This window comes from Rousettus aegyptiacus, unplaced genomic scaffold, assembly GCF_014176215.1.
Source record: "Rousettus aegyptiacus isolate mRouAeg1 unplaced genomic scaffold, mRouAeg1.p scaffold_m13_p_16, whole genome shotgun sequence".
Classification (NCBI taxonomy): domain Eukaryota; kingdom Metazoa; phylum Chordata; class Mammalia; order Chiroptera; family Pteropodidae; genus Rousettus; species Rousettus aegyptiacus.
Genome location: NW_023416291.1, coordinates 16,054,964 through 16,082,516, shown reverse-complemented (window position 1 = coordinate 16,082,516; position 27,553 = coordinate 16,054,964). Strand labels below are relative to the sequence as shown.

General features: G+C 38.9%; 1 protein-coding gene across 6 annotated transcripts in view; it reads left to right on the top strand.

Moving 5' to 3' along the window:
• The window catches only part of NR3C2 (nuclear receptor subfamily 3 group C member 2), a 746,291-nt gene that overhangs the window by 452,334 nt on the left and 266,404 nt on the right, over positions 1–27,553 (top strand). For 4 of the 6 annotated variants that reach the window (XM_036234281.1, XM_036234280.1, XM_016158875.2 and 1 more), the window contains one exon: positions 6,793–8,545. In XM_036234281.1, coding sequence (XP_036090174.1) covers positions 6,795–8,545 — 1,751 coding nt within the window. In that variant the 5' untranslated portion in view covers positions 6,793–6,794. Of the gene's footprint in view, positions 1–793; positions 904–1,248; positions 1,595–6,792; positions 8,546–27,553 lie in introns of those variants that run through there. The other 2 variants (XM_016158873.2, XM_016158872.2) reach the window with 2 other exon arrangements.

Genomic DNA, 27,553 nt, shown 5'->3' with positions numbered 1-27,553 from the left:
TCTCTCCGACTTACGCGGGTGCGGGGCAAGGGTGAGACGCGAAGCTGCACAGCTGCCGGCACCGGGCTGCGGGTCGCCGAGGGCTAGGGACCTGATTTAGGTGTGTACGTCACTGGTGCTGACTCCGAGCCAGCCAGGAGCCTAACACCGAGCTTTCATTCGCGGCGCCTCAAAGTCCTTAGAAATCAAAGTTAAGAAGCCTGTCCTTTTGCTTAATACCTACAGCATTCGGGTGACCGGGAGAAGAGTCGAGGTGAGGGTGGTTAGGGGGAAATGGAAATTTCTTCCTGAAGAGGCTGGATCCTTAAAAAACAGTTTGGTTCCTTCCCTCCTGTATATTTCTCCCAATTATGTGCACCCCTCCCACCCATTATAAAGTGGATATCCTTAATGGTAAGCTTTCTTTCAAAATGACCTAGTGGAAAAATCCAATCCTAAAGTAGTAAATACAGCAACAAAAATCTAAGGAAGGAGAGCAGAGGCTCTTGACTCTGGCACTTTCTTGGGGGTGGGTGAGGGTGGGAGTGAGAGGATCTGTTTAAAAGGCTTGGCCGCACTGAAGTCACCCGCTTTTCCTGCACGGTTAAAACAAGGAAATTCAAATCGAGTGGCAATGTGATCCTTTTGATTGCTGGCAGCGGACGCTGCGGCTGATGTGCTGAGAGGTTACTCAGGAGACCCAGGAAAGAGGGGTGGAGAGGACCTCCGGGGTCGCGTGAAGCCTCCCTGCACGCGGACGTTGTGGGCGGTGCCTGGGCCAGGGCTGCCTCTCACCTGGCGCTGCAGGTGGAGAGCGTGAGGGGACAACACCTTGACTGGCTCTCGGAAAAAACGACTTCTTCCGCGTCACCACACTTTGCACGTCTTTCCAGATATCTTGGGGTCAGCCAGGAGGAGAGCCAGGTGGGCGCGAACAAGTTGGAGGCGGTCGAGCGAGGGGCGCGGGGGACAGCGCACGCAAGGTACCTAGTGTCGTAGTGGCTGCCCGGCACCCCAAGCGCCTGCGGCTACTGCGGCTTTAAGGAAGCTGCCGCGTCCAGGCTGTGTCGCAGCAACTTTGTATCAGTCATGTCGCCCTCCTGGTGACTGACAGCCGGCATTGACCAATGAGAAGCTCGCCTGACCCATGCAGCGTGGAGCCTTGCTTCCCTCTGGGCCAATGGGAAGGACTCAGAGGGGCAGGATAGCAACCTGAACTTGTATCTGGACATGTGACCCGCTTTTAAAAGGGCCGGCCCTGGAACTGGCCCACTCCCCCTCCGGGGTTTCGCCCGTCCTCTCTCCCTCTCTCCCTCCTTATTTCTCCCGCCCAGGCCCTGCCCCTACCCCTGGCCCTGCCCCGTCCTCTCCGCCCCTCCGCGCCCGGGGTGTCATTGGACTAGGGAGACGCAAGCCAACTTCAGGCTGCTTGGAGGAAGCCCGCGTAGTCACCTGGGTGCCGAGCGTTGCTGCCTCGGGCTCTCCCACTGCAAGGGGAGCGGCACTCGCTGGCCTGGATGTGGTTGGATTTAGGGGGGCTCCGCAGCAGGAGTGTCGTAGCGTTGGCGAGCGCTGCAACAGGTAGACGCCGAGAGACGGACCCCGGCCGAGGCAGGTGTGTTGGGGTGCGCGGCGGGGCGCCGCTTGCCGGCCAGGGCGTGCGGCCGCCGCGCGGGAGCGTGCACTTTGCAGAGAGAAGTGGCTGCGTAATCCGGAGGCACAGTCAGTATGGTGCTGTGTGCTTGTTGTTTTGTTTTGGTTTTCCACTTTTTCTCCCCTTTGGCCGCCAGAGGACTATTTTGGGAAAGTTTGGCCACTTTGGAGAAATGCCCTCTAACGAGCAGCTTTCAGCCGCCTTTGGCAGTGGGAGGTCTACCACCACCCTTCTCTTTCTCCAAGGATGAATATCGGGTTGTTTGCCTTGTACAATTTTTAAAGGACGTTTGAATAATATTTCTTTCCTATATCAATTGCGGAAGCACCCAAGTCTCAGCTAGAGGTGTAGCTTATTAAGGGCAGTTGAAGGAGATAGAGATCCTGATAGATCCTGTATGGAAGGGGCTCTGGAAATTCGTGCGTTTCCCAGTTTCATGATATTCACGAAACGCCTGAGAGAGGGTCGACTTTCTGTGGCATCAGTTGGAATTCTAAAGGCAGGGAAGAAGGGATGAAGCTTCTTTTGGTGGCATCTGTACCCTTCTCCTGAATTTAGGGGCAGAGCTTTTCCTACTGAATTTTATAAAACCAGGTTTAAATCATAGTAGTTTATGGCACCACCAGTTTTAACTATTATAGAAGTTAGGGAAATTGAAAGCAGACAAGTTTTTGAAACTGCTGAATTTCAAGCGAACCAAATTGCCGTTTAACATTTGTGTTGCCATTTCTCTAGGTGCTGTTATTGATGATATTTACATAGTAATGATAACAGCGTTCTCCATCTGTGAAGTTGTGCTGTGAAGTTTTAATTTTATGTTTGACTTCATGGCGTACTATCATGAAAATGCTTGAGGAGAGAAGTTTTTAAAAATAATCCAAAGACGAGATTTTTCCTTGAAGGGAGAAATAGTTTGGGGATTTTGGAAAGATCAGGTGGCTCAAGTGAATTAGGTGAGTGCATAGAAATCAGGTGTGCTCAGTTCTAACTGGTTCCTCCGCTCTGCTTTCTTAGGTGACCTTGGCGGGTTTCTATCATTTTCCTCATCTATAAATGAGGGGAACATAATAATGATTCTGTAATGGGAATGACAGAAAAATTATTTTACATACAACAAACTTTTACAACTATGCAGCCAGCGAAAACTGTGAAATTCTTAAAGTTCTGTCTTTATGATGCTGTATCTTAATGAAACAACTATAGAAAACGATGCATTTAAAATGGGACTATATTTTGGGGGATGTTAAAAGTGAAAGTGTTTTCAGATAAAATGCAAATTTGTAAGAATGTTTGTTAATATTTCTGAAAAATTACTTCCTTATGGAAAAGGGCAATTTAACACAGGTCGTAAAACATAAAATTTTAAAGTCAGATTTTTCCTCCACAATAGTAGTACTTAAGAGCCTATATAGGGATTAAAGTAGAACTTCTAGCAGTCCTTTTTTTACTTTTCCAACGTGAAATTTTCTTCATGTTTCATGGGGAGGCTATTTGCGTGAAAATTAAAGGATCTTAAGGGTTTTTTGTCATTTTTGCAAGAAGATTTCAGTTATAATCCCTAATATAAGGGAGACAAGTTTGGTTGCATAAAAGCTAGATTCGTATACCGGTATCTTGTATGTTAGTAACAAAAACTTTATACTCTCTGGATAGTAAGTTCTATGAGAATCATATTCATCAACTAATATTTTTAGTATTCACTAGTAAGTTCTAGTTGACTAAAATTCTGCTTAAGCCATGGTCATTATGCCAATTCCAAAAGGACAACCAGGGTTTCCTGGAGAACATAGGAAATAAATTCCTAACCTGATCCATTTGTTCACAGAGAAGATGAATTAAAATAATAGGGAGAATGCAGTAAAAAAATGCTTCAATAAACCTATTTAAAAATATTATCTTTAAAAAGGTTTGCAGTGGAAGCCATGCCGATGCTAGATGTCCTCCATTCTTTTGTGTTTGACTGTTGCCAACCTGTATTATATTTTCTGTGTTGAGAAGTACATTAGGTTGGGAGATGAGGCGAATACCTTAAAGCTAATTTAGATTTCAGCAAAGCCTTTTGCAAATTCTTTAGTGATAGCCCTGTGGATAACGTGGTGAAATGCAGGCTATTTTATGTTAGTGTTGAGGGAGTTAAAGGTCAGCTAAACAGGACTTGGAAAGTTGTGATCAGCTGCATGATGTTAACTGATAAAACGTGCTGCTTATAGAGTGCTTTAAGGTTGTTTTCCCCAGCCACCTCTCATATACATTCTCTTCAGATCTGCATATGGCCTCTAAATCTGAGATATGGCTCCTGTTTTAGGGCAGACTGATGAAAAGCATCCCTCAGAATATTAGTGGGTGTTCTGTGAAAAAAGGGTGCAGTGGCTAAATTATTCAGGGAATGCTAGATTTAAAGCAGGTTTCTGCACTATAGAACTACCCAGGAGTTGAACACACAGATTTACACTGTGAAATTTTTAAAAAGCAGTAAATGGTCATCTTTTCCAAAAGAAGATTTGGAATATGGAGTTTTGGAGAGGGGTTTGTATGGGGATCCCTCTTCAGAGTTGGGGTAGATAGGCCTGTTGCCTAGAACCAGGGGGTAGAGAATGAGGATATAAGTGTGGATGCAGGGATCAGTGAGCCTATGGAGATTTTTGGTACAGGTGATCCTAGGCAAGGGTGACTTCCAGGTATTTGGGTAGAGGTTGGTGCAGTTTACAAAGACAGGAAATGTAGATTTAGAGACAGTTTGGGGGAGGAGGGTAATACACAGAAGGTGTTCAGCCTTGAACATGAATAGGCATACTTATTATGATGTTTAATGACTTTGGATCTGAAATATCTGTACTTCAGCTACATATCTATCGATATGGAGAGGAGAGATTATTTTTAGGTAGAATTTGAATAAGCACATAATGTTTACTGGTGTTTGTCAGCCTCTGGCTATGACTAAATGGTTTTTCAGTAAAGTAGGAAATAACCATATAAGCCATTTAGGTCCCATTTCATTATATGATTTTTTTTTTTTCACTCAGGTTTTGGCCATACTAAATCTTTTGTTTGGAATTACCAGATAACTACCTCAACCTTTGTAATTTGATTTATTTTTCAGTGTTTTGTGATTGATTTATGACTAAGAATTTATAATGTTCTTTAAGTAAAAGTAGACTACGTAATTGGTAGATTTTAATGTTCAAACATTATTGAGTATTGATTACAATAGCAAAATTTTTTATTTGCGTTATGCTATCTGCTTGGGCCGCAGTAATGAAATTTATAAAGTTTCTGCTTTCTGAAAACTTAAAATCTAGTGTTCTGTGTAGAACACAGAAAAGTAAAAGGTAATTACAATACACAGACAATTTAAGCATTAAATTTTATTATAGAGCCTTGTGATATCTATTGTCAATTTATTTGGTAAAGTCATAATCATTTTTCCTTGCTAATGAATATACATTCTGCAGCAAAAGGACTGACTTTCTAGTCTCGTTTTACAATGAAACAAAGCTTTGGAGGATGGAGGTAGCGAGTGGCAAAGGGGAGAAAGGGATGAGAAGCCTAAAGTAATATTTGTGCATCTTTTAGATCAGGACCTTTATTTGGGTCATAGATTGTTTACACAACTGAAAGGATTTGAAAAATGCATGCGTAATGATTTTAGTTTTACATCTAAAAATGACAAATCAAAATTTTTACTGAGAATGGCTTAATTTTTAGAACAGTGGTTCTCAGTGGGACTGGGAGTTTTGGGGGTGGTTTTTCATCCTAGGGACATTTGTCAGTGTCCAGAGACATTTTCGGGTGTCATAATTGGGCAGAGGGGTTGCTACTGGCCTTTAGTGGGTAGGGGTCAGGAGTAAACTAAATATCTTATAATATATAGGACAGCTCTGTGCGACAAAGAATTGTCAGGCCCAAAATGTCTGTAGTTGAGATAACCTTGATGTAGAGGGAAGCGTGGGATCAAATTCCAGCCTCGCTGCTTAGCTGTGTGTCGTGTGCCTCTGTTTCCCCACTTGTATCATTTGGATAATACTTTTACCAACCTTAGAGGGCTGTTTATAAGGGTAAATAAGTTGATATGTGTGAAAGGCTTATAATATTGCATGGAATTATCTAATGCATAAGAATTATATAATTCTAGCCTATGATAATTATTCCATTGATTAAATAAATTTATATAGAGAGCTAGTGGATATGATGGTATATCACGTGGCCTCCCTGATGATGGCGACAGTGCCTGTTTTGTTTATCACTATAGATTCAGTGACTGGTTGTAAGCCCAGGATGTAGCACGCACTTGGTAAATATTTGTTGAATGAATGAACATATAAGTTGCCAGGACCCATTTCGAACTTCCTCCATTTACTGTTGAGAATGAAACTGTTGGGAGTATTTTTTTAGCAGAGGTACCACTAGGTCTGGGTGCATGTCAGAGTTCTCACCAGTGTTGAAAGACAGTGAAGAAGGTCCTGACATTCCCACGTTTTCATACAGCCTCTCTGTGCTGTGGACCATCTTAGTTAATAAGAATATATGAATTTTTACTTTTCAGAATTGAGATTAAATTATTTTCATCACTAATCCATTTTAAGAAAATCTCATCATTTAAAAAATAATTCTTATTATTTTTTCCTGTGGTAGCTCACCCAATAACTTTATTTTTGGGAAATGGTAACATAAATTGGATTTTCTTATGTTTAATAAGCCCATATCTTAGCTATGAAAAGCAGCTTCCATATGCTCAAAATATCCAAAAGACTTTGGAGTTAGAAGATTTAGTTTTAAACCTAAATGTCATTTGTCATTTATTATGTCTTTGACCTTGGGCAAGTCACCCACCTCTTTGAGTCCTCAGTTTCCTCCCTGTCTGCCTCATCAGTTCCTAGGATTAACATTTGTAAATGTGCTTTGCGAACTCTAAATATTGTATTATGGCAAATGTGTTATTTTAGGTGCAAAATAGTTTTATATGATTACTACTTCTAGTCTGGCTTATGGACAAGTTATATCAGCACCTAAAAACGTAACAATTTTAATGTAGTATTAAAGCATTGCTTAAAATAAGTAGAATATGTATAGCTTAACAATTGCAATATTAGAATGTTATTTAGAATAATATTGCTATCAACGAGTCTAATTCAACTTTTTAATATAAATTTATTTGTTAGCTATGGAGACCAAAGGCTACCAAAGTCTCCCTGAAGGTCTAGATATGGAAAGACGGTGGGGTCAAGTTTCTCAGGCTGTGGAGCGCCCTTCCCTGGGACCTACAGAGAGGACTGATGAGAATAACTACATGGAGATTGTCAACTTAAGCTGTGTTTCCGGTGCTATTCCAAACAACAGTACTCAAGGAAGCAGCAAAGAAAAACATGAACTACTCCCTTGCCTTCAGCAAGACAATAATCGGTCTGGGATTTTAACATCTGATATTAAAACCGAGCTGGAGTCTAAGGAACTTTCGGCAACTGTAGCCGAGTCCATGGGTTTATACATGGATTCCATAAGGGATGCTGACTACACTTATGATCAACAGAACCAACAAGGAAGCACGAGTCCAGCAAAGATTTATCAAAATGTCGAACAGCTGGTAAAATTTTACAAAGAAAATGGCCATTGTCCTTCCACTCTAGGTATGAGCAGGCCCTTGCGACCATTCATGCCTGACTCGGGGAGCCCTGTGAATGGTGGCGGCATGCGTGCCATTGTTAAAAGCCCCGTCACCTGTCATGAGAAGAGCATGTCTGTGTGCAGCCCCCTGAACATGACATCTTCAGTTTGCAGCCCTGCAGGAATCAGCTCTGTGTCCTCCACCTCCGCCAGCTTTGGCAATTTCACAGTGCACAGCCCCATCACCCAGGGGACTCCCTTGACATGCTCCCCGAATATTGAGAGTCGAGGTTCCAGGTCGCACAGCCCAGCACACGTCAGCAACGTGGGTTCTCCTCTTTCAAGTCCATTAAGTAGCATGAGATCCCCAATTTCCAGCCCTCCAAGTCACTGCAGCGTAAAGTCTCCAGTTTCCAGTCCCAGTGCCACCCTGCGATCCTCCGTGTCTAGCCCTGCGAATATCAACAACTCAAGGTGCTCTGTTTCCAGCCCTTCCAACACAAATAACAGATCTACGCTGTCCAGCCCCACTGCTAGCACTGTGGGATCTATCTGTAGCCCTGTAAACAATGCCTTTGGCTACGCTGCTTCGGGCATGCCTTCGGGATCCGGTGCAGCCCGGGAGGTGGTTCCTAGTCCAGACACCCACGAGAAAGGTGCTCAAGAGGTCCCCTTTCCTAAGACTGAGGAAGTAGAGAATGCCATCTCCAATGGGGTGACTGGCCAGCTTAACATCGTCCAGTACATAAAATCAGAGCCGGATGGAGCTTTTAGCAGCTCGTGTCTAAGAGGAAATAGCAAAATAAATTCCGATTCCCCATTCTCAGTGCCAATAAAACAAGAATCAACCAAGCATTCATGTTCAGGCACCTCTTTTAAAGGGAATCCAGCAGTAAATCCATTTCCATTCATGGATGGCTCCTATTTTTCCTTTATGGATGATAAAGACTATTATTCTCTATCAGGAATTTTAGGGCCACCTGTGCCCGGCTTTGATGGTAACTGTGAAGGCAGCAGCTTCCCAATGGGGATTAAACAAGAACCAGATGATGGGAGCTATTATCCAGAGGCCAGCATCCCTTCATCTGCCATTGTTGGTGTGAATTCAGGTGGACAGTCCTTTCACTATAGGATTGGTGCTCAAGGTACAATCTCTTTATCACGATCGGCTAGAGACCAGTCTTTCCAACACCTGAGTTCCTTTCCTCCTGTCAATACATTAGTGGAGTCATGGAAATCACATGGCGACCTGTCATCTAGGAGAAGTGATGGCTATCCAGTCCTAGAATACATTCCAGAAAATGTATCAAGGTAAGTTGGCTTTTCCTCCTTTTTTGAAAATTGCGGCTTTATAAAACGTTGAAGGTTAGCATTATCTTTACTTTTGACAGATTTAAACACATTTCAGTTTACCGTTCTATATATATTTTCGGGATGGCCATTTAGTGCTCCCCCGCTGCTCCTTGGTATAGTGTTAACACTTTTTTTGAAATATAGAAACAAAAAGTTTTTAAAATCTCTTAGAAAATATTTATGTTGATTTTGAACGAGCCTATGTAGGCGTTTCCGGTCCCCACCTCACACATACCACCCCCACATTGCCTGTTATAGGTATTTGGGAAAAGTTTTCTGTTGCCTGTTACTGTGTTTACTTTAGCAGACTAGTGCTAGATTTTTTTTTTTCTCTAGCTGTATAGCAGTTCACAAAAATTATTTTAAGCTAGTTTCCTCGTGGTCTTAGTCTTTTTCCTTAGAGTTCTTTATTCTCTTCATTGGCTGTGAAAAATGAAATTGAGCCCCAAATCTGTTACCCACAAGCTTCCCACCCTCTTTGTTCTTTTCTAGTTAGGTTAATTGTATGTAAGTTGTGGCTTTCAATAGAAATAAATCATTTCCTTAACTATAGAGGGCTTTTAAAGACTCAGCACATCTAAAATTACTAAGTGGACAGTCTTGCTTTCTTACTCATTGGAAGTGAAATATGTCGCTGTAGTTTTGAATTGGTATATTTATAACTTTTAAGACCTGCAGAAGACACACATGACTTACTGTAAAATATCTCTCGGCTTTCCTTGTTGCAGATAGCATACTGTATATAGAAAAACAAGGAAGAGGTTTAGGTATGAGTAAAGGGTGGTTCTCAGTTATGCAATGAATACTTGCATTGGACTTTGCTTCAGTACTATTTTTATTACATGGTTGTAATAAATGATCCGTTTATTGAACATATAAAGAATAGATTTCCTAAATATAGTTCATTCCTTTGGCATCTAGGAAAATATGGATATTTTCCTTAAAATTTTATTTTGAGGGAAATCAGTGCATCCCATGAACAGGGTATAGAGTTTACATATATTCCTATGTCTTTCTCCTTCTAGTTTGTCTTTTTTTCCCCCCCCCAAACCAAGAGCAGAAACTTCATGTGTTCTTTTACTTGTCGTTTACTCAGACCTGGCTCCTTTTACTTTTATGGAAGCAAACATTCCATAAAAGGTACATTATAACAGTTCTCAATGGCACAAGCTCTTCCATTATATCTTAACATTGCCTCTCTCACTTACAACACTAGCATAAGTAGGAGATACCATAACTTTTACTAGAACCAAACTCAGCACATTTTCTACTGCTCACGCTTTCTTGAACTTTTAGAGAAGGACATTTTACATGTGATGTCGCCGTTCTGGTGAGCGACGTTTTATGAGTGAGTTAGCACGAAGGCGTGTAGCTTGGCAGTTCAGAGCATAACTGCCTCAGTTGGTCGTGTCTTGGCTACGCCCACTTAATCGCTTCCAGTACCTGCGCACAGCCTTTACCTCTGCGGGCTTTAGTTTTCTTTGTAGAAAGGGGGTTAAATAACGCCCATCTCAAAGGCAGTTAAGACACTTAAGTTAATTTATGAGCACTTTGAATATCACCTGGTGCAGAGTATATATTATATACATTTTAGCCATTACTGTTAATTAAGTGTTAATATTTCACAATCTTTAGTTTCTATTTTTTTAGTTTTCTTTCTCTGCATTATATGAAAGTCAACAAAATAATTTTAAAGAAGTATTATGTACGTAGTTAAATATTTGTTGATAATTCTTCTGATTAAAAAAAAATTATGGTTAGCACCATACATTTGCTACTACATTTCACTTTATGCTTTTAGTTTTGAAGGCTATTTCTCTGGGTAATGATACTTCTGGTAGAAAGACCAGAGGTATAGTAGCTAAAATAATTAATTCTCTCTAATATTTGTTCTATATCCTGTTTGTACTATTTTAATTGTAGTTTTCACACTCAACTCATGAAGTGCCTCCTCATGGTCTAGCCTTAAACACTAATATGAACCAGTGACCTTGAGTTCACCCTGCATTTGTGGACACTAGTGTCTCTTGAGTGTTACAGAACTCTACGTATGTGTTAATATAGTCGGATTATATAGGGGATTCGTTTTGTTTACATATGTGGTGGTATTGTGATAATTAATATGATTTCTAAAAACGTCAATATTAAAGCTGTAATGGTATTTGAAGTCTCTTATAGAGACTAATTCTTTACAGCTTTTCCTTGTGTTACCCAAATGTATGTTTTTATCATTCTCTACATAAAGGTTCAAAGATCAGAAGGTATTTAGAGCTTTTTCTAGATTTCAGTCTGCATGTTACAATGTTTAATTTAACCTTACCCAGCCTTCTTCATTGACCTCTTATTTTGTGTTTTTTTTTTTTACCAAAAGCCAACCTTTTTGCCTAATTTATAGTTTATAATGATGACACCCCATTCCGGGGAATGTTGAATGAATTAAAGGTTGTAAAGGATCAAGGCAGTGTGTAACTGCTTGTAGATTTCATTATAGCTTTCATCTCTTGGTTCAACTCTCCATTAAACTGTTTTCTAATAGATCTCAAAGTATAATTTGGGGTTCCCGAGACCTTTTTGAGGAGGTTCATGAAGTCAGAAATCATGCACTGGTTAAAGAGTCATTCAAAATAAAAGATAGACCAATGAATTTTAATGTAATAGTGTATGAAAAGTTCACTGATAAAGGTTAGCTGTAATGTGGAATCTGAAACCATTAAGAAACTACTCATTCTCAATTTTCAGCGTAGTATCAAAGAATCATATTTGCTGTTATCTGAAAAGACTATTAAAACTCTTTCCCTTTTTCCAATATCATATCTGTGTGAGGCCAGATTTTCTTCATATACTTGAGCCAAAACATATCACCACACACTGAATGCAGAAATAGATATAAGAATCCAGCTGTCTTCTATTAAGCAGACAATAGACTTGCAAAAATGTTAAACAGTGCCTCTCCTCTCTCTAAAGTTGTTGTTCTGAGTATAGCTACTTTTTCATAAAATATGTTTATATTAACACATAATGACTTATTCTAAATGATTTAAAATAAATATTAGTTTTAATTCCTATTGTGGTAAGTATCAGATATAACTCACATAAACCAAAGTGCTTTGGTTTCCTCAATACATTTTAAGAGTGGAAAAGCATCCTGAGACCCAATAGTTGAGAATATTTGGTCTCTGGTATTCTATACACCCTTTGGAGGTTAATGAAGAAAGAGGATATTACTTTATTTGTGTTAGCCTTACTGAATGTCATGCGGTGGAGGGCGTGCCTTATCCAAATAAGAAAAATGATTCTCACCTAGATTAACTTTTCAAGCTGATAACAATGAGTAATGCCTGGGAAATGTGTAGTGTTGCCTTTTCAGTCTGTGGTCAGTCTTTGCGAGTGGTGACAAAAGTCATCTATCTGTTAATAATTTCCAGTGAATGGATTGAGCACCACACTGTAAAGTGAATTATGACAGAAACTAAATGTAAAGCTCTTAGGGCAGACACTGGACCTAGCTGTGCCCTGTCCATTGGCATTCCACTGTCAGCTTGGACACAACAAAACCGAACCTTGGAGTGAGTCACAACTCCTCTCTGCCTCAGTTTCTTCATTTTATAGAGAACAAGTCGAACTAATGCTGTGTAAGGTCTGCCAGTCAAACTATTGAGTGGCCTGTAGTTTATTTGGAGCCATGCATGTTAACAGTCAAAATGGAATTAACCCTTAACATATTTGCTAATGTTTCAAATATATTTTATCACAAATCTAGCTCTGTAGTTTCCAGAGTAGTCTGGAGAGAAAAATCATTTACCATTTAAAAGTAAAAGTGCATAGGAGTGACCCATCATTTTACTTTGAAAAGCAGAGTTTTTTAAATCAGATCTTTCCTCTTACAAAACTTGACACTTACTATGAATTTCTTGTTCTTTTAATTCACACCATTTCTTTTGTAAACAGCTTTTTTTGTTGTTGTTGACATAACATCGGATGTTTATGGTGATGGACTTAGTCACTTCGATAGGCCCATAACCAGTGCTAATATAGACTTAGACTTGAATATAAAGTTCAGTATTTCAAAGGACATATTCTGGTAGGTTTCAAGTCAAGCAGTCAGGTATTTATCTTAATGTATGCTGCACTTTTTTCTATGATAGAATGAAACATTTTAGTAAATAACCTACCATTTGTTTTATTTTCAGTTGTTCCTAGAGCCTTTTTAATTTCACTTTCCAAAATAAACCAAAACTTTCAGAATTTAAGGAGTTTGTTACAAAGTTTACTCTTAGTAAATTTTCTGAATAAACTGTTGAGATGTAACTATGCAAAGGAAATTCAAAGGAAATGTAATGCAAAGGAAAAAAGAATAATGCGTTTAGGGGTGAGGGGAGAGATTGATTGATTACTGGTGTTTACTGTAATAAGTAAATCTATTATAGGATTACTTAGGCCATTTGGAAATGAAAATATGAAACTTTTTTGCTTTTTATTTGTCTCATACTATTTCGATTTTAAAGTTCCCAGAGTACCTAGAATTTCTCCAGGTTAGTGTTCTAAATAGTATTTTTAGAAATAATTTTCAAATGAAACTTGCTTCTCTTGATGATTCATTCACTTTCATTCATTTATGGTGTTTCTGGTACAAGTGGTAATAATTTTATTTAAAAGAAACACAAACCTCAGGGGTTTTTAATCTACAAATCACTATGTAGAGTGCTTTTATAAATTTTGCTTTAAACATCACAAGTATATAAGGTTCACGTTAGTATGCCCACCTTTTATCATCTGAAGTATATTTCAAGTTATTTACTTCATACCTAAAAATGTTGAGATAAAAGTCGTGGTTTCAGATAAATGCGAATTATTCAATTTAAGGCCGTTTCCATACCAATGACATGCTGAAACGGGGACCTGGAGATTTATCATTTATAGATTTGATGTCTTCTGCAACATTGAAATTCTGAGTTTGACCCTTTCTATCCTTGTAGTGTTTGGAGTAATAGCAGATGTTCTATCGATCGCTGTAATTTATGAGTAACACCTCACTTCTCTTAATGTTTTGATGTCATTAATTTTTTGCTCTGAAATAACTTTTATTCTAAGGTTTTAGCTATTGATTTAGTTTCATACTACTAATCTACTGATAAAACATCAACTCTGCTGCTAAATAATTTGTCTTTTTCTTTCATTTACTAAATTCAAATTAGAAGAAAAATATTGGCTTCTTTATTACATTTAAATATGGCCATTAAATTGTATATTTTTGTAAACTGCTTTTCAAAATTTATTAATGAAAATCCATGAAATATATGAGTGTTAAATGGATAGTCTTTATCTTAAATTTTAGAATTTCTAGCTTTAAACTTGTCACATTGGCTTTGTTCTCAGTTTTAAGAATTTTATTTTGTCCTTTACATAGTATGATAATGATGAAGCTAAAATGTAATTACATGTAAGCATATGTTAGTTAATTGATATTCTGGAAATCTCTGAATTTATGACAATGGTATGGCCAAGGCCAAAATTTCTATGTAGCGAAGAAGTAAAATTGGTTGTATTTTGTGCAAGAACTAGAAAACTCTAGTCTTAGAAGGAAAGAGGACAAACAAAAGTTAATTTGAATACTTAAAAAGTTATACCCTAGGGAGAGAGTGTGAGATAATAACTGGATCTGAATTCATAATGTGGCTGTGACTCAATTTTATTAATGATGACTGCTTCATTGGTGTGTAACTTCACCTTATATATTAGGAGTTGTTGAGACATTAACATTGCAGAATTAAATAAGGTTTATAATAGGCAAAATCAGCTTTGAGTATTCGAGAGGAAAATATTTGGGAAGTCTTGGAAAATGGGGAGATGGCGAGGTGGATGGTGGTGGTCAGAGTTGGTATCTATCCTTAGTCTTGAAAAATTTGCAGAGAGTGGGGGTAGCCAGGCACCTCCTGGTGCAGGGAGCTACATGAGCAAAATCCTGGAGATGGTGGGGGACAGCACCGAGTCTGGTGGAACTTGTGTGGCTGGCTGTGTTGGAGGAAGCTGGGGAAAAGAAAGCCTGGAACCGGATAGTTGGAAGTTAGAAGGGAATAGAACTTGAAAATCACACTAAGAAATTTGCACTTAATTTGGTAGGTAATGAGGAGCTATTGAAATGCTGGAGTAGAGAAGCAGTGGGAGCTGAAGTGCACTTCGGAAAAACCTTAATTAGGCAGTGGGTGTAGGGTGGATTGGAGCGGAAAGAGGTTATGGCAGCAGAGCAGGAGGATGGGCACTTGCTTCTCCAGAGCAAGGATATTGGAGGTAATGGGGAAAAAAAAGACAAATGTAAGATGTTACAGAAGAAGCCTTTGTAGGAGAGAGAGAGAGAGAGAGAGAGAGAGAGAGAGAGAGAGAGAGAGAGAGAGAGAGAGAGAGAGAGAGTAAAATCTTTAATTTTAAATAATTACACGCAAAAAATTGGAAATTCTTTATGAAGATCTATAAACAAGGGCATTCTCCCACGTAACTACAATCCAGTCACTAAATCAAGAAATTAACATTAAGTTGCTGACATCTACTCTGCAGACATCATTCTGCCTTTGCCAGTTGTCCCAGTAATGTCTTCTGTAACAGAAGGATCTAGCTTAGAGTTGTGTCTCGTGCGTAGTTTTCATGTCTCTTTAGTCTCCTTCACTCTGGGGCCACCCCTCACTCTTTTCTAGATTTTTTGACTTTATACAACACTTTTGAAAATTAAAGGCCAGTTATTTAGCAGAAAGTCCCTTGATTTACATGTGTCGTGTGTTTCCCCGTGATTAGGTTCAGGCGATGTGCCTTTGGCAGGAAAATCACAGGCGTGCTGCCGCATTCTTCTCGTTGCTTCCTACTAGGAGACAAGTGATTTTCCTTTGTGCCATTACCTGTTCACTTGGATCATTCAGTTCAGCTGCTGTCTGCCAGGCTTCTCCACGGTGAAGTTACGCTTTTCCCTTTGCAATTAGAAGCTATTTTGGAGAGAGACCCTTTGAAACTGTATAAGCATCCCATTGTTCGTCAAACTTTGTTGATGTATTTAATTACTTATGTCTGCATGGTATCGTTGTTTCTTATTTTATGCAGTGGGTTATAGCCAGTTACTGTCCTCATTTTTGATGTTCATATTATTCCAGTTTAGCCAGTGGGGCCACATTCAAGCTGATTTCTGTGTCATTTTTGCCATGCCCTCATCCTTCGCCGAGTACTTTCCTATTTGAGCCCATCTCATACGTCTCCTCCAGTCCTGGAATCAGCCATTCCTGCAGAGAGCACCCCCACCCGCTGTCTGTGATGGGGCTCTGACTCCACGTTCTGTGTCACAGGGCCACGTTCCCCCTGTGTGGGCCCTCCTCACTCCTTCAGATGCTGACTGTCCCGGCTAGGCTGTCCGCTTCCTTCCCTGGTTTATAACTTACAGTAGATGGTGCCCACGGCTCTGCTCCCACTCTCTGCGCCGGGCATCAGAGCACCCATGGGCTTCATGCCCCACTAGGGCTGCCACAGCTGGATACCCTCTACTGTGGATGTCTGCTTTGCTGTGTCTTGCCTAATGGCTTTAGGACTAAATTGTTGGGGAAGCGGAGGAGTTGATTTTTGAGTTTAAGTGGAGAGTAAGAAGTGTGGAAAATCAGTGAAAACTGAGCTGTTGTGAGCTTGACTGTCACAGATAATAGCGAGCAATGAAGAGCTATGGAGAGGCTAAGAAGAGGCTTGGAGAAGAGGTGGCGATTTACCTTGGTCACGTGAGCCGCTTCTGATTGCAGGGGAGAACCTGTTGGTCTGGAGGCGTGGCAGGCCTCTTCATAGAAGTGGCAATCGAGGGCATCAGTGGGGGTGCCATTGTCCAGGGAGAGAACGTGTATGGTGACTCAAGTGTAGTTTTTGGTGCATGTGCATTTTGCTAAGAATTTGGAGGAACAGAACCCTGTTTAGGAGATGGACAGCACATCCTAACGGAGGAGACAGAGTTGTTTAGAGGATGAAGAAGGTGCCGAGTCACAGGTGCCGTGGAGAGGAATCATTTCCAGATTAGAAGGACTCTAAGGCACTCTCTAAATCCAGCCCTCTGTGGGCACAGATTCTGAAACGGGCCCAGAGAGAGGCTGCATTGCTTTTGCTAGCATCCTATGAAGTGCTTACCAACAGCACCAGCAGTGGAGGCGCCCTGCCCTTTGTCTCTTACATTGTCCTTCCCACCCAGGAGGAGGTGGTGCTGGGGCTGAGAAGACCATAAATTAGACTGACTTGTTGGTGCCAGATGGGGGCTGGTGATTTTCAAGAAGAAAGTTTGCCATGTGGTGGGAATGGGATCAGAGTGTATGTGGCTGAGGAGTAAGTTAGCAAAGACGAGGAGAGACTTGGGGGATGTGGGCACAGAGTTTCTTTTAAGAGGCATCCGTGTGGTGGTGAAGAGAAAGGGGATGAGGGAGGAGAAGGTAGCTCTGAGGCTCAGCGGAATCATTCTGTGGGACAGGGAAGATATGCTGAGGTGGAGTTTGAGAATCTAGGCGTGAGGAAAGATAACTGATGGGGGCGGTGTCCTAGGAAGCTGAGAGTAGACCCGGGCTGCAGTTAGCCCCAGAGTCAGATATGTAACTGCCCAGTTGAACCAATGTGTATGTGAGCAGCGACTCGCAGCCGGTGTCACCATTCTACTGCTATGGAAACTGGGGTCAGGCGGTACATAACATGATTTGCCGAAGGCCACGAAGCTCAGGTAAATGAAGAAACAAGTTCTTGAGGTAAGAAAGTTGAATGTCCTGAAAAAAGGCAGCCAGATGGATCCTTTAAAAACATAAATCAGGTTATGTGGCTGACACACAGCCCTCTGATTCTTCTCAGTGCAAGCAGCATAAAGTAAAAGGATCTAGGGTCTGTAAAGCACTAAATTATCAGGCCCCCTGACCATCTTGTTGGGCCTCTGTTTCCTCCTGGTTCATTCCCCACACTGACCTTTCTGTGGCTCGGAAGAACCGAGTCCCCGTTTCTTCTGGGGGCTCTGTACTTACTGCTCCCTCTGCCAGGAAGGCTCTGCCACCAGATTTTGGTGTGCTGGCCCTTCTTGTCACTGAGGGTTAGTTCCGATGTCATTGTCTCAAAGAGGTCTTTCTTGATCATTCGATTTGAAGTAGTGCCACCCCCACCTCCTAACACATCACTCTCTTTTGTTGTCTTCGCAACACATACCTGTCAGAAATTACCTTCATGTACCTCACTTCTCCTAATTAGAATGTAACTTGCTGAGAGCAGGGACCTGATCTGTCCGTTTCCCATCTCTAAAACGGTGCCAGGAGCACTGTTGGTGTTCAGTAATTTGTGATCGAATGAGTAAACAAATGGGTTAGTAGAGGGACTTGGGTGGACGCTTGTATCTGGGGCGACTAGATCAGTGTGAGTGATTGTGTTAAGATCAATACAATTATTGTTAATTAAGAGTTCTACTGAGTAGAAAAAAATTGTTGTGACCTCCGTCAGCATATTTTTAGGATTTTCATAAAATATTTAACCAACAGATGCTGTTCTTGCTTTTCCGAATCTCAACATTAAAGAGTAATGATGTATTCCAAACTGAATGGTGACATATTCTTAGTTTATATATGAGGTCATTTATCAATTTTAAATTTACAAACAGTAAAATTCACTCTTTTAGGCATGCAGTTCTGAGTTTTGCCAAGTGCGTAGTCACATAATCAACTACTGAAGGTCTGAAGCAGTCCCGTCACTCACCAAAATTCTCTTACGTTGCCCTTTTCTAGTCAATCCCTCTCCTCACTCCCAAGCCCGAGTGACCACTTATATGTTCCCCATCCCTGTAGTTCTGTGTTTTCTAGATCGTCATATAAATGGAATCATACTTTATGTCGCCTTTTGATTCTAGCTTCTTCAGCAGGATGCATTTGAGGTTTATCCATATCATTACACATATCAGTAGTCACTTCCTTTTTACTGCTACAGTATTTCGTTGTATGATATACCACAGTTTATCTGTTCACCTCTGTCTATGGACAGTTGGGTTGTTTCCAGTTTGGGCTATGACAAAGCTGCTGTAAATATTTACCTACAAATCTCCATATGGCCATACGCTTTGTTTTTACTTCAGTGAATACCTACCAGTGGAATGGCTAGATCATATAGTAGGTACAGGTTTAATATTTTAAAAACTATCAAATTGTTTTCCAAAGTGGTTTGACCATTTTACATTTCCGGAAGCAGTATATCACATCCTTGCTAACACTTGAGGGAATAGTCTTTTTAATTTCAGGCATTATAGTAGTTATAATGTACAATGATATTCTATTACGGGTTAAAGTGGCATTTCTCGAATGCCTAAATTATACCAAACATATTTTCATGGGCTCACTTGCCATTCATATGCTTTTTTTTTTCCCCATGCCTGTTAACTCTTTTGCCCATTTTTATTGGCTTGTTTTCTTCCTTTTGAGTTCTGTTATCAGTATTTTAATGTAAGCTTTTTGATAGGAGACCTAGAATTAAGAGAAAATAGCTATTTAATATCCTGTACTGACAAAGGAAAAATAATAGGTAGTTTTCATACTATTTAGTACCTATCGTGTCCTTTGTGTGAGTGAACAAACCAAATGAATACGAAACAGACCACATGTCCCCTCCATATTCCCATCTAGCTGGGGGAGATGACTCACAGGAGTGTATATAGCCTTTTCTTATTGTTCCCTAATTATGTGTTTGGTTGTATGGTGCAGATAAAAACTGCTTCCAAAAATTAGAAAAGGAAGAGTTGTATGTGGGCTGGTATAGTCAAGGAAAGCTTCATGTAGGAGGTGAGATTTCCGTGACATTTGAAGATTGGTGGTGGTTGGTGAGGAATAGAGAGGCATTATAGGAATAGGTAATAGCCCCCGTCAGAGGACGAACAAAGCCTGCGTGGTGAGGTTTAATAGTAGTTTCAGAAAACTAGGTTATGGAAATCTGTGAATGCTAAAGAGAAGTGTTTGGCACTTTTAATATACCACTATTAAACATTAAAAAAAAAAATAAAAACTAAGAAATGACATGAAAGGATAGAGAGGTCATTCTGAAAAGGGAGATAGGAAGTAGCAGAACAAACAGAAAAGTGTCTATCATGTTGGTAACTCAGGCTGAGAGGATAAGGGCCCGAGTGGTCAGAACGGTAGGCAAGGGATACATAGCAGAGACATTTTTAGGGAAGAAATAATTGAGTGCCAGATTATCTGACCCAAGGCCTGTTCCTTTCCTCCTGTACTACTAAGCCATGTGTGTTAATAGCGCCACAAAAAGTAGATTGCCAAGAAGTTAGAGGGGAGAAAACTGCAATTTTACAGTAATAGGGAGAAATTTTAAGCATAATTATGACTCTAAGAGAAAAGAGCTTAGATTAAGCCTTAATCCAAATAACAATACTATCTTGCCTATTTTTTTTTTCCTCTGAGAGTCATCATTTTGATACCAAAATAGAACATTTTATTAGGCTACGGGGAAAAAAAAAATACCCTGGGGAAATGGAAACAGGAAGAGCCAACTCCTGGTTTAGGGAGTTGGAAAGCAAACTGGTAAAAGATTATGTAAATGATGTACAGTGACACATGGAATTCTGATGTGCATTCGAAGATGGAAAGGAGCAGAATCCCAGCACCTTTGGAAGTCTGGCCATGGTGTCCTCAGTCACTGCTGTTTGAATCTAGAGGCAGAGCTGTGCTGATTTTCCTCCACCAAATGGTAGTTTGTATTTTCTTAAAACATTTTTCCGAAAGTTTGGGAGAGTCGAGATGTAATGGGGGCAGATATTCTTTAATTTTCTCCAGTTTGGATTCTCATTGTATTTTTGAAATGGAAATTATGTTCAGAGAGGCTTTTGTTTTTGGAAACGTGAGGTATGATGGAAGAATTTATGGTCATTCAATTCAAAGTAGTTTTCCTTTTTCTCCATTCCTCTGTTATTTTCAGACTCAGTTGAGGTAAGTGTATATTGAGGTATTCCTTTAGACTTCTGGAAGCATTTTGAATTTTCTACATGTGGTAGAAATACGATGATTTTGTCAACATAGACCCTGTAGTTTGTCCTTGGTTGCTATGATTCGGGTGAAACAACTTTTCATGGTGAAAATCTAAAGCTGAAGGCTCTTACATTTATATGACTTGGGAAACATTTAGCTCCGTAGCTAGTTCTTAGATGTCCATTTGCAGCTATACTCTATTTTTGAGCTAATGTTCATTTAAAGAGGCATAGATTTTTATAAGAGTATAATTGTGTGAACTGTGCATTTTTTGAAGGATGTATTTGTTGCCAGTCTCTGAGAATAGAAGAATAGAGATCTAGCTGTGAACATAGCCCAGCCTCTATAATTTCATAACACCAATGAAACGTGCTTTTTTTAAAAAAATCTTGCCAATTCTACCCTAGCTGAAATAATCAGATCTAGTATTATAAGTGTTTTAAGGAAAGTAGACATAAAACAGGTTTAAAAAAAAAATCAATGTTTTATTTAATGGAGAAAATGACTAAATTCCCATGAGTGTGTAAGAATCCATACATAATTGGTCTATTCCAGATAGGTAACTGATGGTGAGCATGCTAACTCTGAGTTATTCAAGGCTTTTGATCAACAGAGAATGATAAATATTTGCTTATCATACTATTCTTAGACTGTTAATGTTGCTTGACTTTAAAGCAGGAGCACCCTTCCCTAGTCCTTAGCTCAGGAGGGGAAAGAGAGACTATTTATTACAAGACAGAAAATATGGAAAGTTTTAAAAGAGAATGCATCACTACCTACAAATAACGAAATGAAATACCCATTGTATTTACCCAACTCTTTGGAATCTATAACAAAAAACAATGCACATTAAAGCAATCCAGAAAAGTTCTAGTGATGGATGGCGGCAATGTTTGCACAATAGTGTGACTACTCGGTGCCCTTAACTGTAAACTTAAACATGATTAAAATTGTAAATTTTATCACTGTAAAAAATAGCACTTATTCTATTAAAAATGGGAGTGCCTTGCATGATGAAATTTGGCACATAATAAACAATACCAAGATGTATACTGAAAGTCTAGTGTGCAAGCCCCTCTGAGCAGAGACCAAGGGGCCATGTCATACTTAGCTTTGACTCTTCTGTACTGTCTAATAAGTACAGCGTCATATACATGCTATGATCAATACTGATTTCCATTCAACAAGCATTTATTAAGCTCTTGATTCTGTCAAAACATAGTCCTGAATGTTCAGTCAGAGCAAGAATGATAAATTCTTCATTCTTTTAGTCACCCCTTCTAGATACATCTAAGATTTCATTGCAGAATAGATTGTGGTATGTGTTTTACTGGAGGTACCAGATGTTTTGAGACCATGGAGAGGACATACTTAGAAATTAAAAGTTAATTTCATTAATAAAATTGCATTATGGTCATGAGTGAATTTAAAGTGATTAGTCAGAACTCTTGGTTTGTAAACAGCAGAGGAAACTTATCTCATACTAGCTTAAACAAAACCAAATCTCTTGGCCCACAGAATGGGAGAGGTTCAAGGGGTAAACCTCAGTCTTGGCTGGATCCCAAGTTTCGTATGGTGGTGTCATAAATTTCTTTGTCTTGATCATAGTGAAAGCAACAGTCCCTTTCTTAATAGATTCTGATCAGTCTGGCTTGGGCCTCCCATCCAGCCTTGAGCAGAAATGGCCCATGTGTGTATATGCATGTCGAGGGGTGGGTACTTGGCCTCATCCATCCCTGTGGACTGAGAACATAGGAAGATGATTCTCCAAGAACAAAAACTGTATTCTATACTAGTAGTTTCAAAAACTGATCATATAATCAGTTATTAATTATCTTTTAAATATAAATGGTAATCACAATGCTTGACTCTCAAAGCATTGTCATTAATAAGCACTTTGCTGTTACTGAAGTGAACTACCTATCAATAATGAGAACTTGTGGAGAATGGAAACTTGATGATTGGAAAGGGCCAGTGCCACATTTTTTTCGGAGGGAGGGAAGACCCAATAGTCTCTTTTGTGGAGTACGTTTACAGGTGCCGTAATGAGAAAATTTAGTAGTAAGCAAAATGTGTTCTAAGAATAGTACACTGCGGATTCAGTCTCATTTTCTGATACATAAGGAACATTCGCATTGATACAATTCCAAAAGGCTTATTGAATTGACCCCATTAATAAATATGGCCCTAGACCATCCAGAACAGTTTATCATTGTCTACCTAAGAAGTGTCTTATACGATATTTTCTTTGGCCTGTTCATTGAGAGTTTCTGCCATTCTTGGTCAAATGATATTAGTGTGGGAGGATTACTCACAAAATTAATTCATACATGCTCACCAGTAAATATTCATGTGTACTTACACATAATTTTGCATATGGCTTCAGAAGATGCATGGCTCACTTCATGAACCCATGGCTATAGGTTAAGAACTACCGCTCTTGGTCATTGTTGAAATGTAGTCACGTAACTACAGAACGAGGTCCGTAGGGACCCACTCCCAATAACAATGACATTTGAAAATGCAATTCAAATTATTTGTTCAACAGTAGTGCCAGGTTATGCATTCAGTCTCATCATCTTATAATGTGGTAAATATGTGTGCAAGATGACTGGGCAAAAGAATCCCATGAAATTGGGAATGCTATGTGGCTCATAGAAATAGGCCAGACGTGGCGATTTATCTAATTGACATCTAACAGTTGAAAAAGATGAGGATCAATAAGCTTTCAGTTATTGACAAGCAGAGATTCATTCCATCACTTAGGAGTGATATAATCAGAAGTCAGAGTAATCTTGGTAAATTGGAGAAAACATAAAAAATGAATATATAGAATGGCGGTGGGTAGGAAGGTCGACTTTGGGGTCATGCTCCAGGAGCTTATTACATGACCCTGAGCAAGTTGCCTAACCTCTCTAACAGTGAGTTTCCACATTGTTAAAATAGTGACAACAATAATCCTTACCTCCTATGACTGTTGAGAAGTTTATCTGATCTAATCTATGTAAAGTGCTGACACATAGTGCTCAATGAAGATCTTAGTTCTTATCATTATGGATTTTTATTATTTTCACTTAGAGTGGAAATAGAAAAAAATAGGAACTATGTGGGTAAATAATTGCTCATATGAAACTGTGACCTATGAGTTTCCATCATGAAAAGAATTACCAATATCAATTTAATAAACTCAACCACAAAACTAACAGTTCAGAGAGAGGAAGTCCTTCCAATTCTTTGTGCCCTCTAGAGAGCCTTAATTGAGAATGCTATTCTTCTCTAAATTCCAAAAATAGAGATTATTACGAAGATAGTTTAGAATAGTGATTCTCACCTCTTTTTTAGAGCAATACAAATGAAGATTAATATTTGCATATATCACATATTCTGTGGCAGATTTGATTTAAAGACGCTGCGTGGGTATGTGTGTGTGGGAAGTAAAGCAAATAGCACCATGAGCTTTTTGTTTTTGTGGTATTCATAAAAATCAATACTTGGCATGAGAATATTATTCACTAAGAATTGCTTAGTATGGGCTGCAGCACAGATAAGATAAGGAAGCACAGTGATCAGCTGCAGTAGTTTTAACTTTCACCTCTTTTCCTCTTGTGAAAACATTAGAATGCAGGTGAGTGAGTGGCTTTATTATAGGAAGAATCATGAACCTGCTCTGTGTTTTTGTTTTAAAAGTAAATAATTCACAAACATCAGTGTCATTATTATTATTCACAAATCACTTGGCACAGAGGATCATGCCCTGTTGATACTAGCGTGGTTTAGAGGGAAGCTTAAGCAGTCAGTGAAAATGTCAGAATCCCTCCTCCCCCTCCACACAGTTAAAATTACCAACTGCAATAATGCTATTCAAATGTAAGAACTGTAAGCTGATAATACCAAATATGTCATTGCTATCTTCCTTGGGCAGCAGAATAAAACAAGAAGAAACCCTGTTAGGGATTTAGATCAGCTGTGAAAAATCTGCTGACTTTATATTGTTGTGAAGCATTGGGCTGGAATTACTGTTCAAGGAGGGCCCATGGCAACATTTACTCTGGGTTTTTAAAAGTAAGAATAATTTCCAGGTTTGAGGTACTTTTGATGTGGCTATAATCAGAATAGAAGTGTCTTAGATTATGACTTTTCCTCAGATTGAGTAATTCTGTTGTAATTAATCACCATATGTTGCCATCTAGTCTAAAAAATACAAGAGGATAAAAACATATTATGTAAAGCCATCTATAGTATCAAGTCTTTACAATTCCACTGTGTTTAAGATTTAAAGGCATCATGGTACACCAGATAATTTCCAGATGACTTAAAGAGAAACTCTATGGAGAAAAACAATTAGTCGAAGGTATACCTTAGCCCCGGAGAGAAAGTACTTTACGAGACTACAACAGTGGAAGAAAGCGCACACACATAAAGTGAAAGTTTTGATTACACGAAAGTTCAAAATGTCTAAATGCCAAATAAAGTTAAACCAGAAGATGGGAAATGGTGATTAGGTTAATTATCTCTTTATAAAGAGCTAATACAAATCAATAAGAAGACCATGAAGACTTCCAGTGTTGTTGGGGAAAAAAATCAAAGAACATGGACAGAACCTCATAGAAAAACAAATACAGATGAAATATATGAACTGTGTAGTCATGCTAGTAAATAGATAGAAATTAAAGCAACAATTAGATAGCATTTCACCTATCAGATTTTCAGAGAGGAGAATGAATGATGGGTAGTCAGACGCCATTGGAAGGATGTCATTGTGGGGAATATAAAGAGACATTTGACAGCATGCACCATCAGAAGTACTCAAGTGTAATTCCAGATCTCTCCAGCAAGATCTCCTTGTGTGATTCTCAGCTTTAAAGCTTAATAGCTGTGTGACTTTGGGCAAGTTACTTAACCTCTCTGTGTCTAAGTTTCCTCATGTGTAAAAATAGAGATAAAGATAGAATTTACCAGATAGAATTGTTATAAGGGCTCCTTGAATTGGATATGTAAAGTGGGAAAGTACTTGGCCTATAGTAAGCTCTTAAATACATAAACATGCTTGCTTTATTGTTGTTATTAATTATCATTGCCTTTATCAACCTCACAATGTCCAGTTTTTAAGACTATATTATCAGGAAATTATTATACACGTGGACAAAGATTTGTGTATAATGGTGTTAATTTTAGTGTAACAAAAATTTAATTAGCTTTTTTTCCCCACTGAATTGGAGATTAGCCAAATCATGTGTGGTTTTTGTGTGTGTATGTTAATTTATGCAGTTATTTCTATGGAGAAAAAATTTAATAAGGGAAATCATTAAAACCTATTTTTTCATTTAATATTATATTGTCAACTGTATTTACAGAATTTGTACATGTTTATATATTTGTATGTTTCATTCTACATGGAAGGCAGTGACTCAGAATCAGTAGTGGTTATCTCTGAATATTAATAGTATTATTGCTTTATTAATTTTTCTTTCTTATATTTAACAAATTTTCTACAATGAGAATGTCTTAGTTATATACCAAAAATTATTAAAAGAGCACCAGTAATGATTTCATTTGAGAGTATAATAAATCTCTCCTCACATATAAGAACTAGATAATCTTTGCCTCCAGGTGGCACTGCCATTTTCACGAAGAAGTCAGAAATTCTGGGCTGATGGGCTGTTTGTGTCCTTGTGATCTACACTTGACGAAATGCTTGCCTTGCCTTCCGGACAGCCCTCGAAGACGTGGGTGGGTGTAGGAGGAAGACTGTGGAGGAAGAGAGGTGGGAGGGCCCTGCACATGGTCCTCAGGATGTTGCTCTGTTTCTTACAAGTTTTGTTTGTTTCTGGATTCTTTAAGGTTATAAAGCCATTTGTTGTAGCGTCTATTAAAACTATTTGAGAGTAAATTAAATTGCCATGTTTATAATTATCTGAACAAGCAAGCATGATGAATAAAACAGATTTTTCATAATATAGTTTATTTCCTAAGCTTATCAAAGGACTTTAGAGCTATTAGGACAGAATAAAAATATTGCATTAAAAATATCTATTATCGTCACACTAATTTCTCCTCTACCTTAATGATCTTTCCTTTTCAGCTTCTGTGCTTGTGCAAGAATGGTCCTTTCAGGTACCCCACATTAGATAGGCAATCTTTTGTTTTTTTCTTTCCAGTTATGTGTTGTTGTTTTTTTAAGTTGTGCTTTCTCACATAATGATCCTTTAGCTAAACAATATGAAGAAAAGTTAAATGTGAATAAATTAGAAGGGCTTTATTAATTAGTATTAGGTGAATGATTGGAAACTTTGTAAGCCATATAGGGGGGGGGGGTAGGCTAATCTGTTGCAAATATTTTAAAGTATACTTTTATGTATAGTATGAAATTCTTATTGTTTAAAAATCTCTAATATTGTTAAAAAGGCCATGGTTTAGAATTAGTTTGATGACTACATATTATATTGAGGTTCTGATGACTATGGAAATAGTGACTTGTCTAGATTTATATTTGTAATTATTCAACTGTTATTGCTAAGTAGTATTTATTTATGGTAAATTTTTCATGAGGCAAATTACAAGAAAAATGATTTAAACATAAATTTCTCTTCAGAAGCTCTCATTTTTAACATCAGTATATATGACAAATTATCTTCCAAAAGACCTTAATGTATTTAACTTTGACCTACTGGTAATAATTATGTGTGTATTTTCCGAAGGAGGCATGAAGTTCAGAATAGAATTACAGTTCAGAATAGAATGACTTAAGGGAGGCAACAATAAAGGTAGATCACAGGCATCTCCTGGGAAGCTTAATCAGTTGAACCAGAGGCTAAGTCATCTACACGTGGCTTGGAATTATCACATGATGCCTTATTTGTCCCTTTCCTTTTTTTTTAATTACCAAAGACAATAATAATATTTCTTTTATGCCACCCAGAGTTAACACATGCAAATTTGTCATTTGTTTCAGGTCTTTTAGTTAGAGACA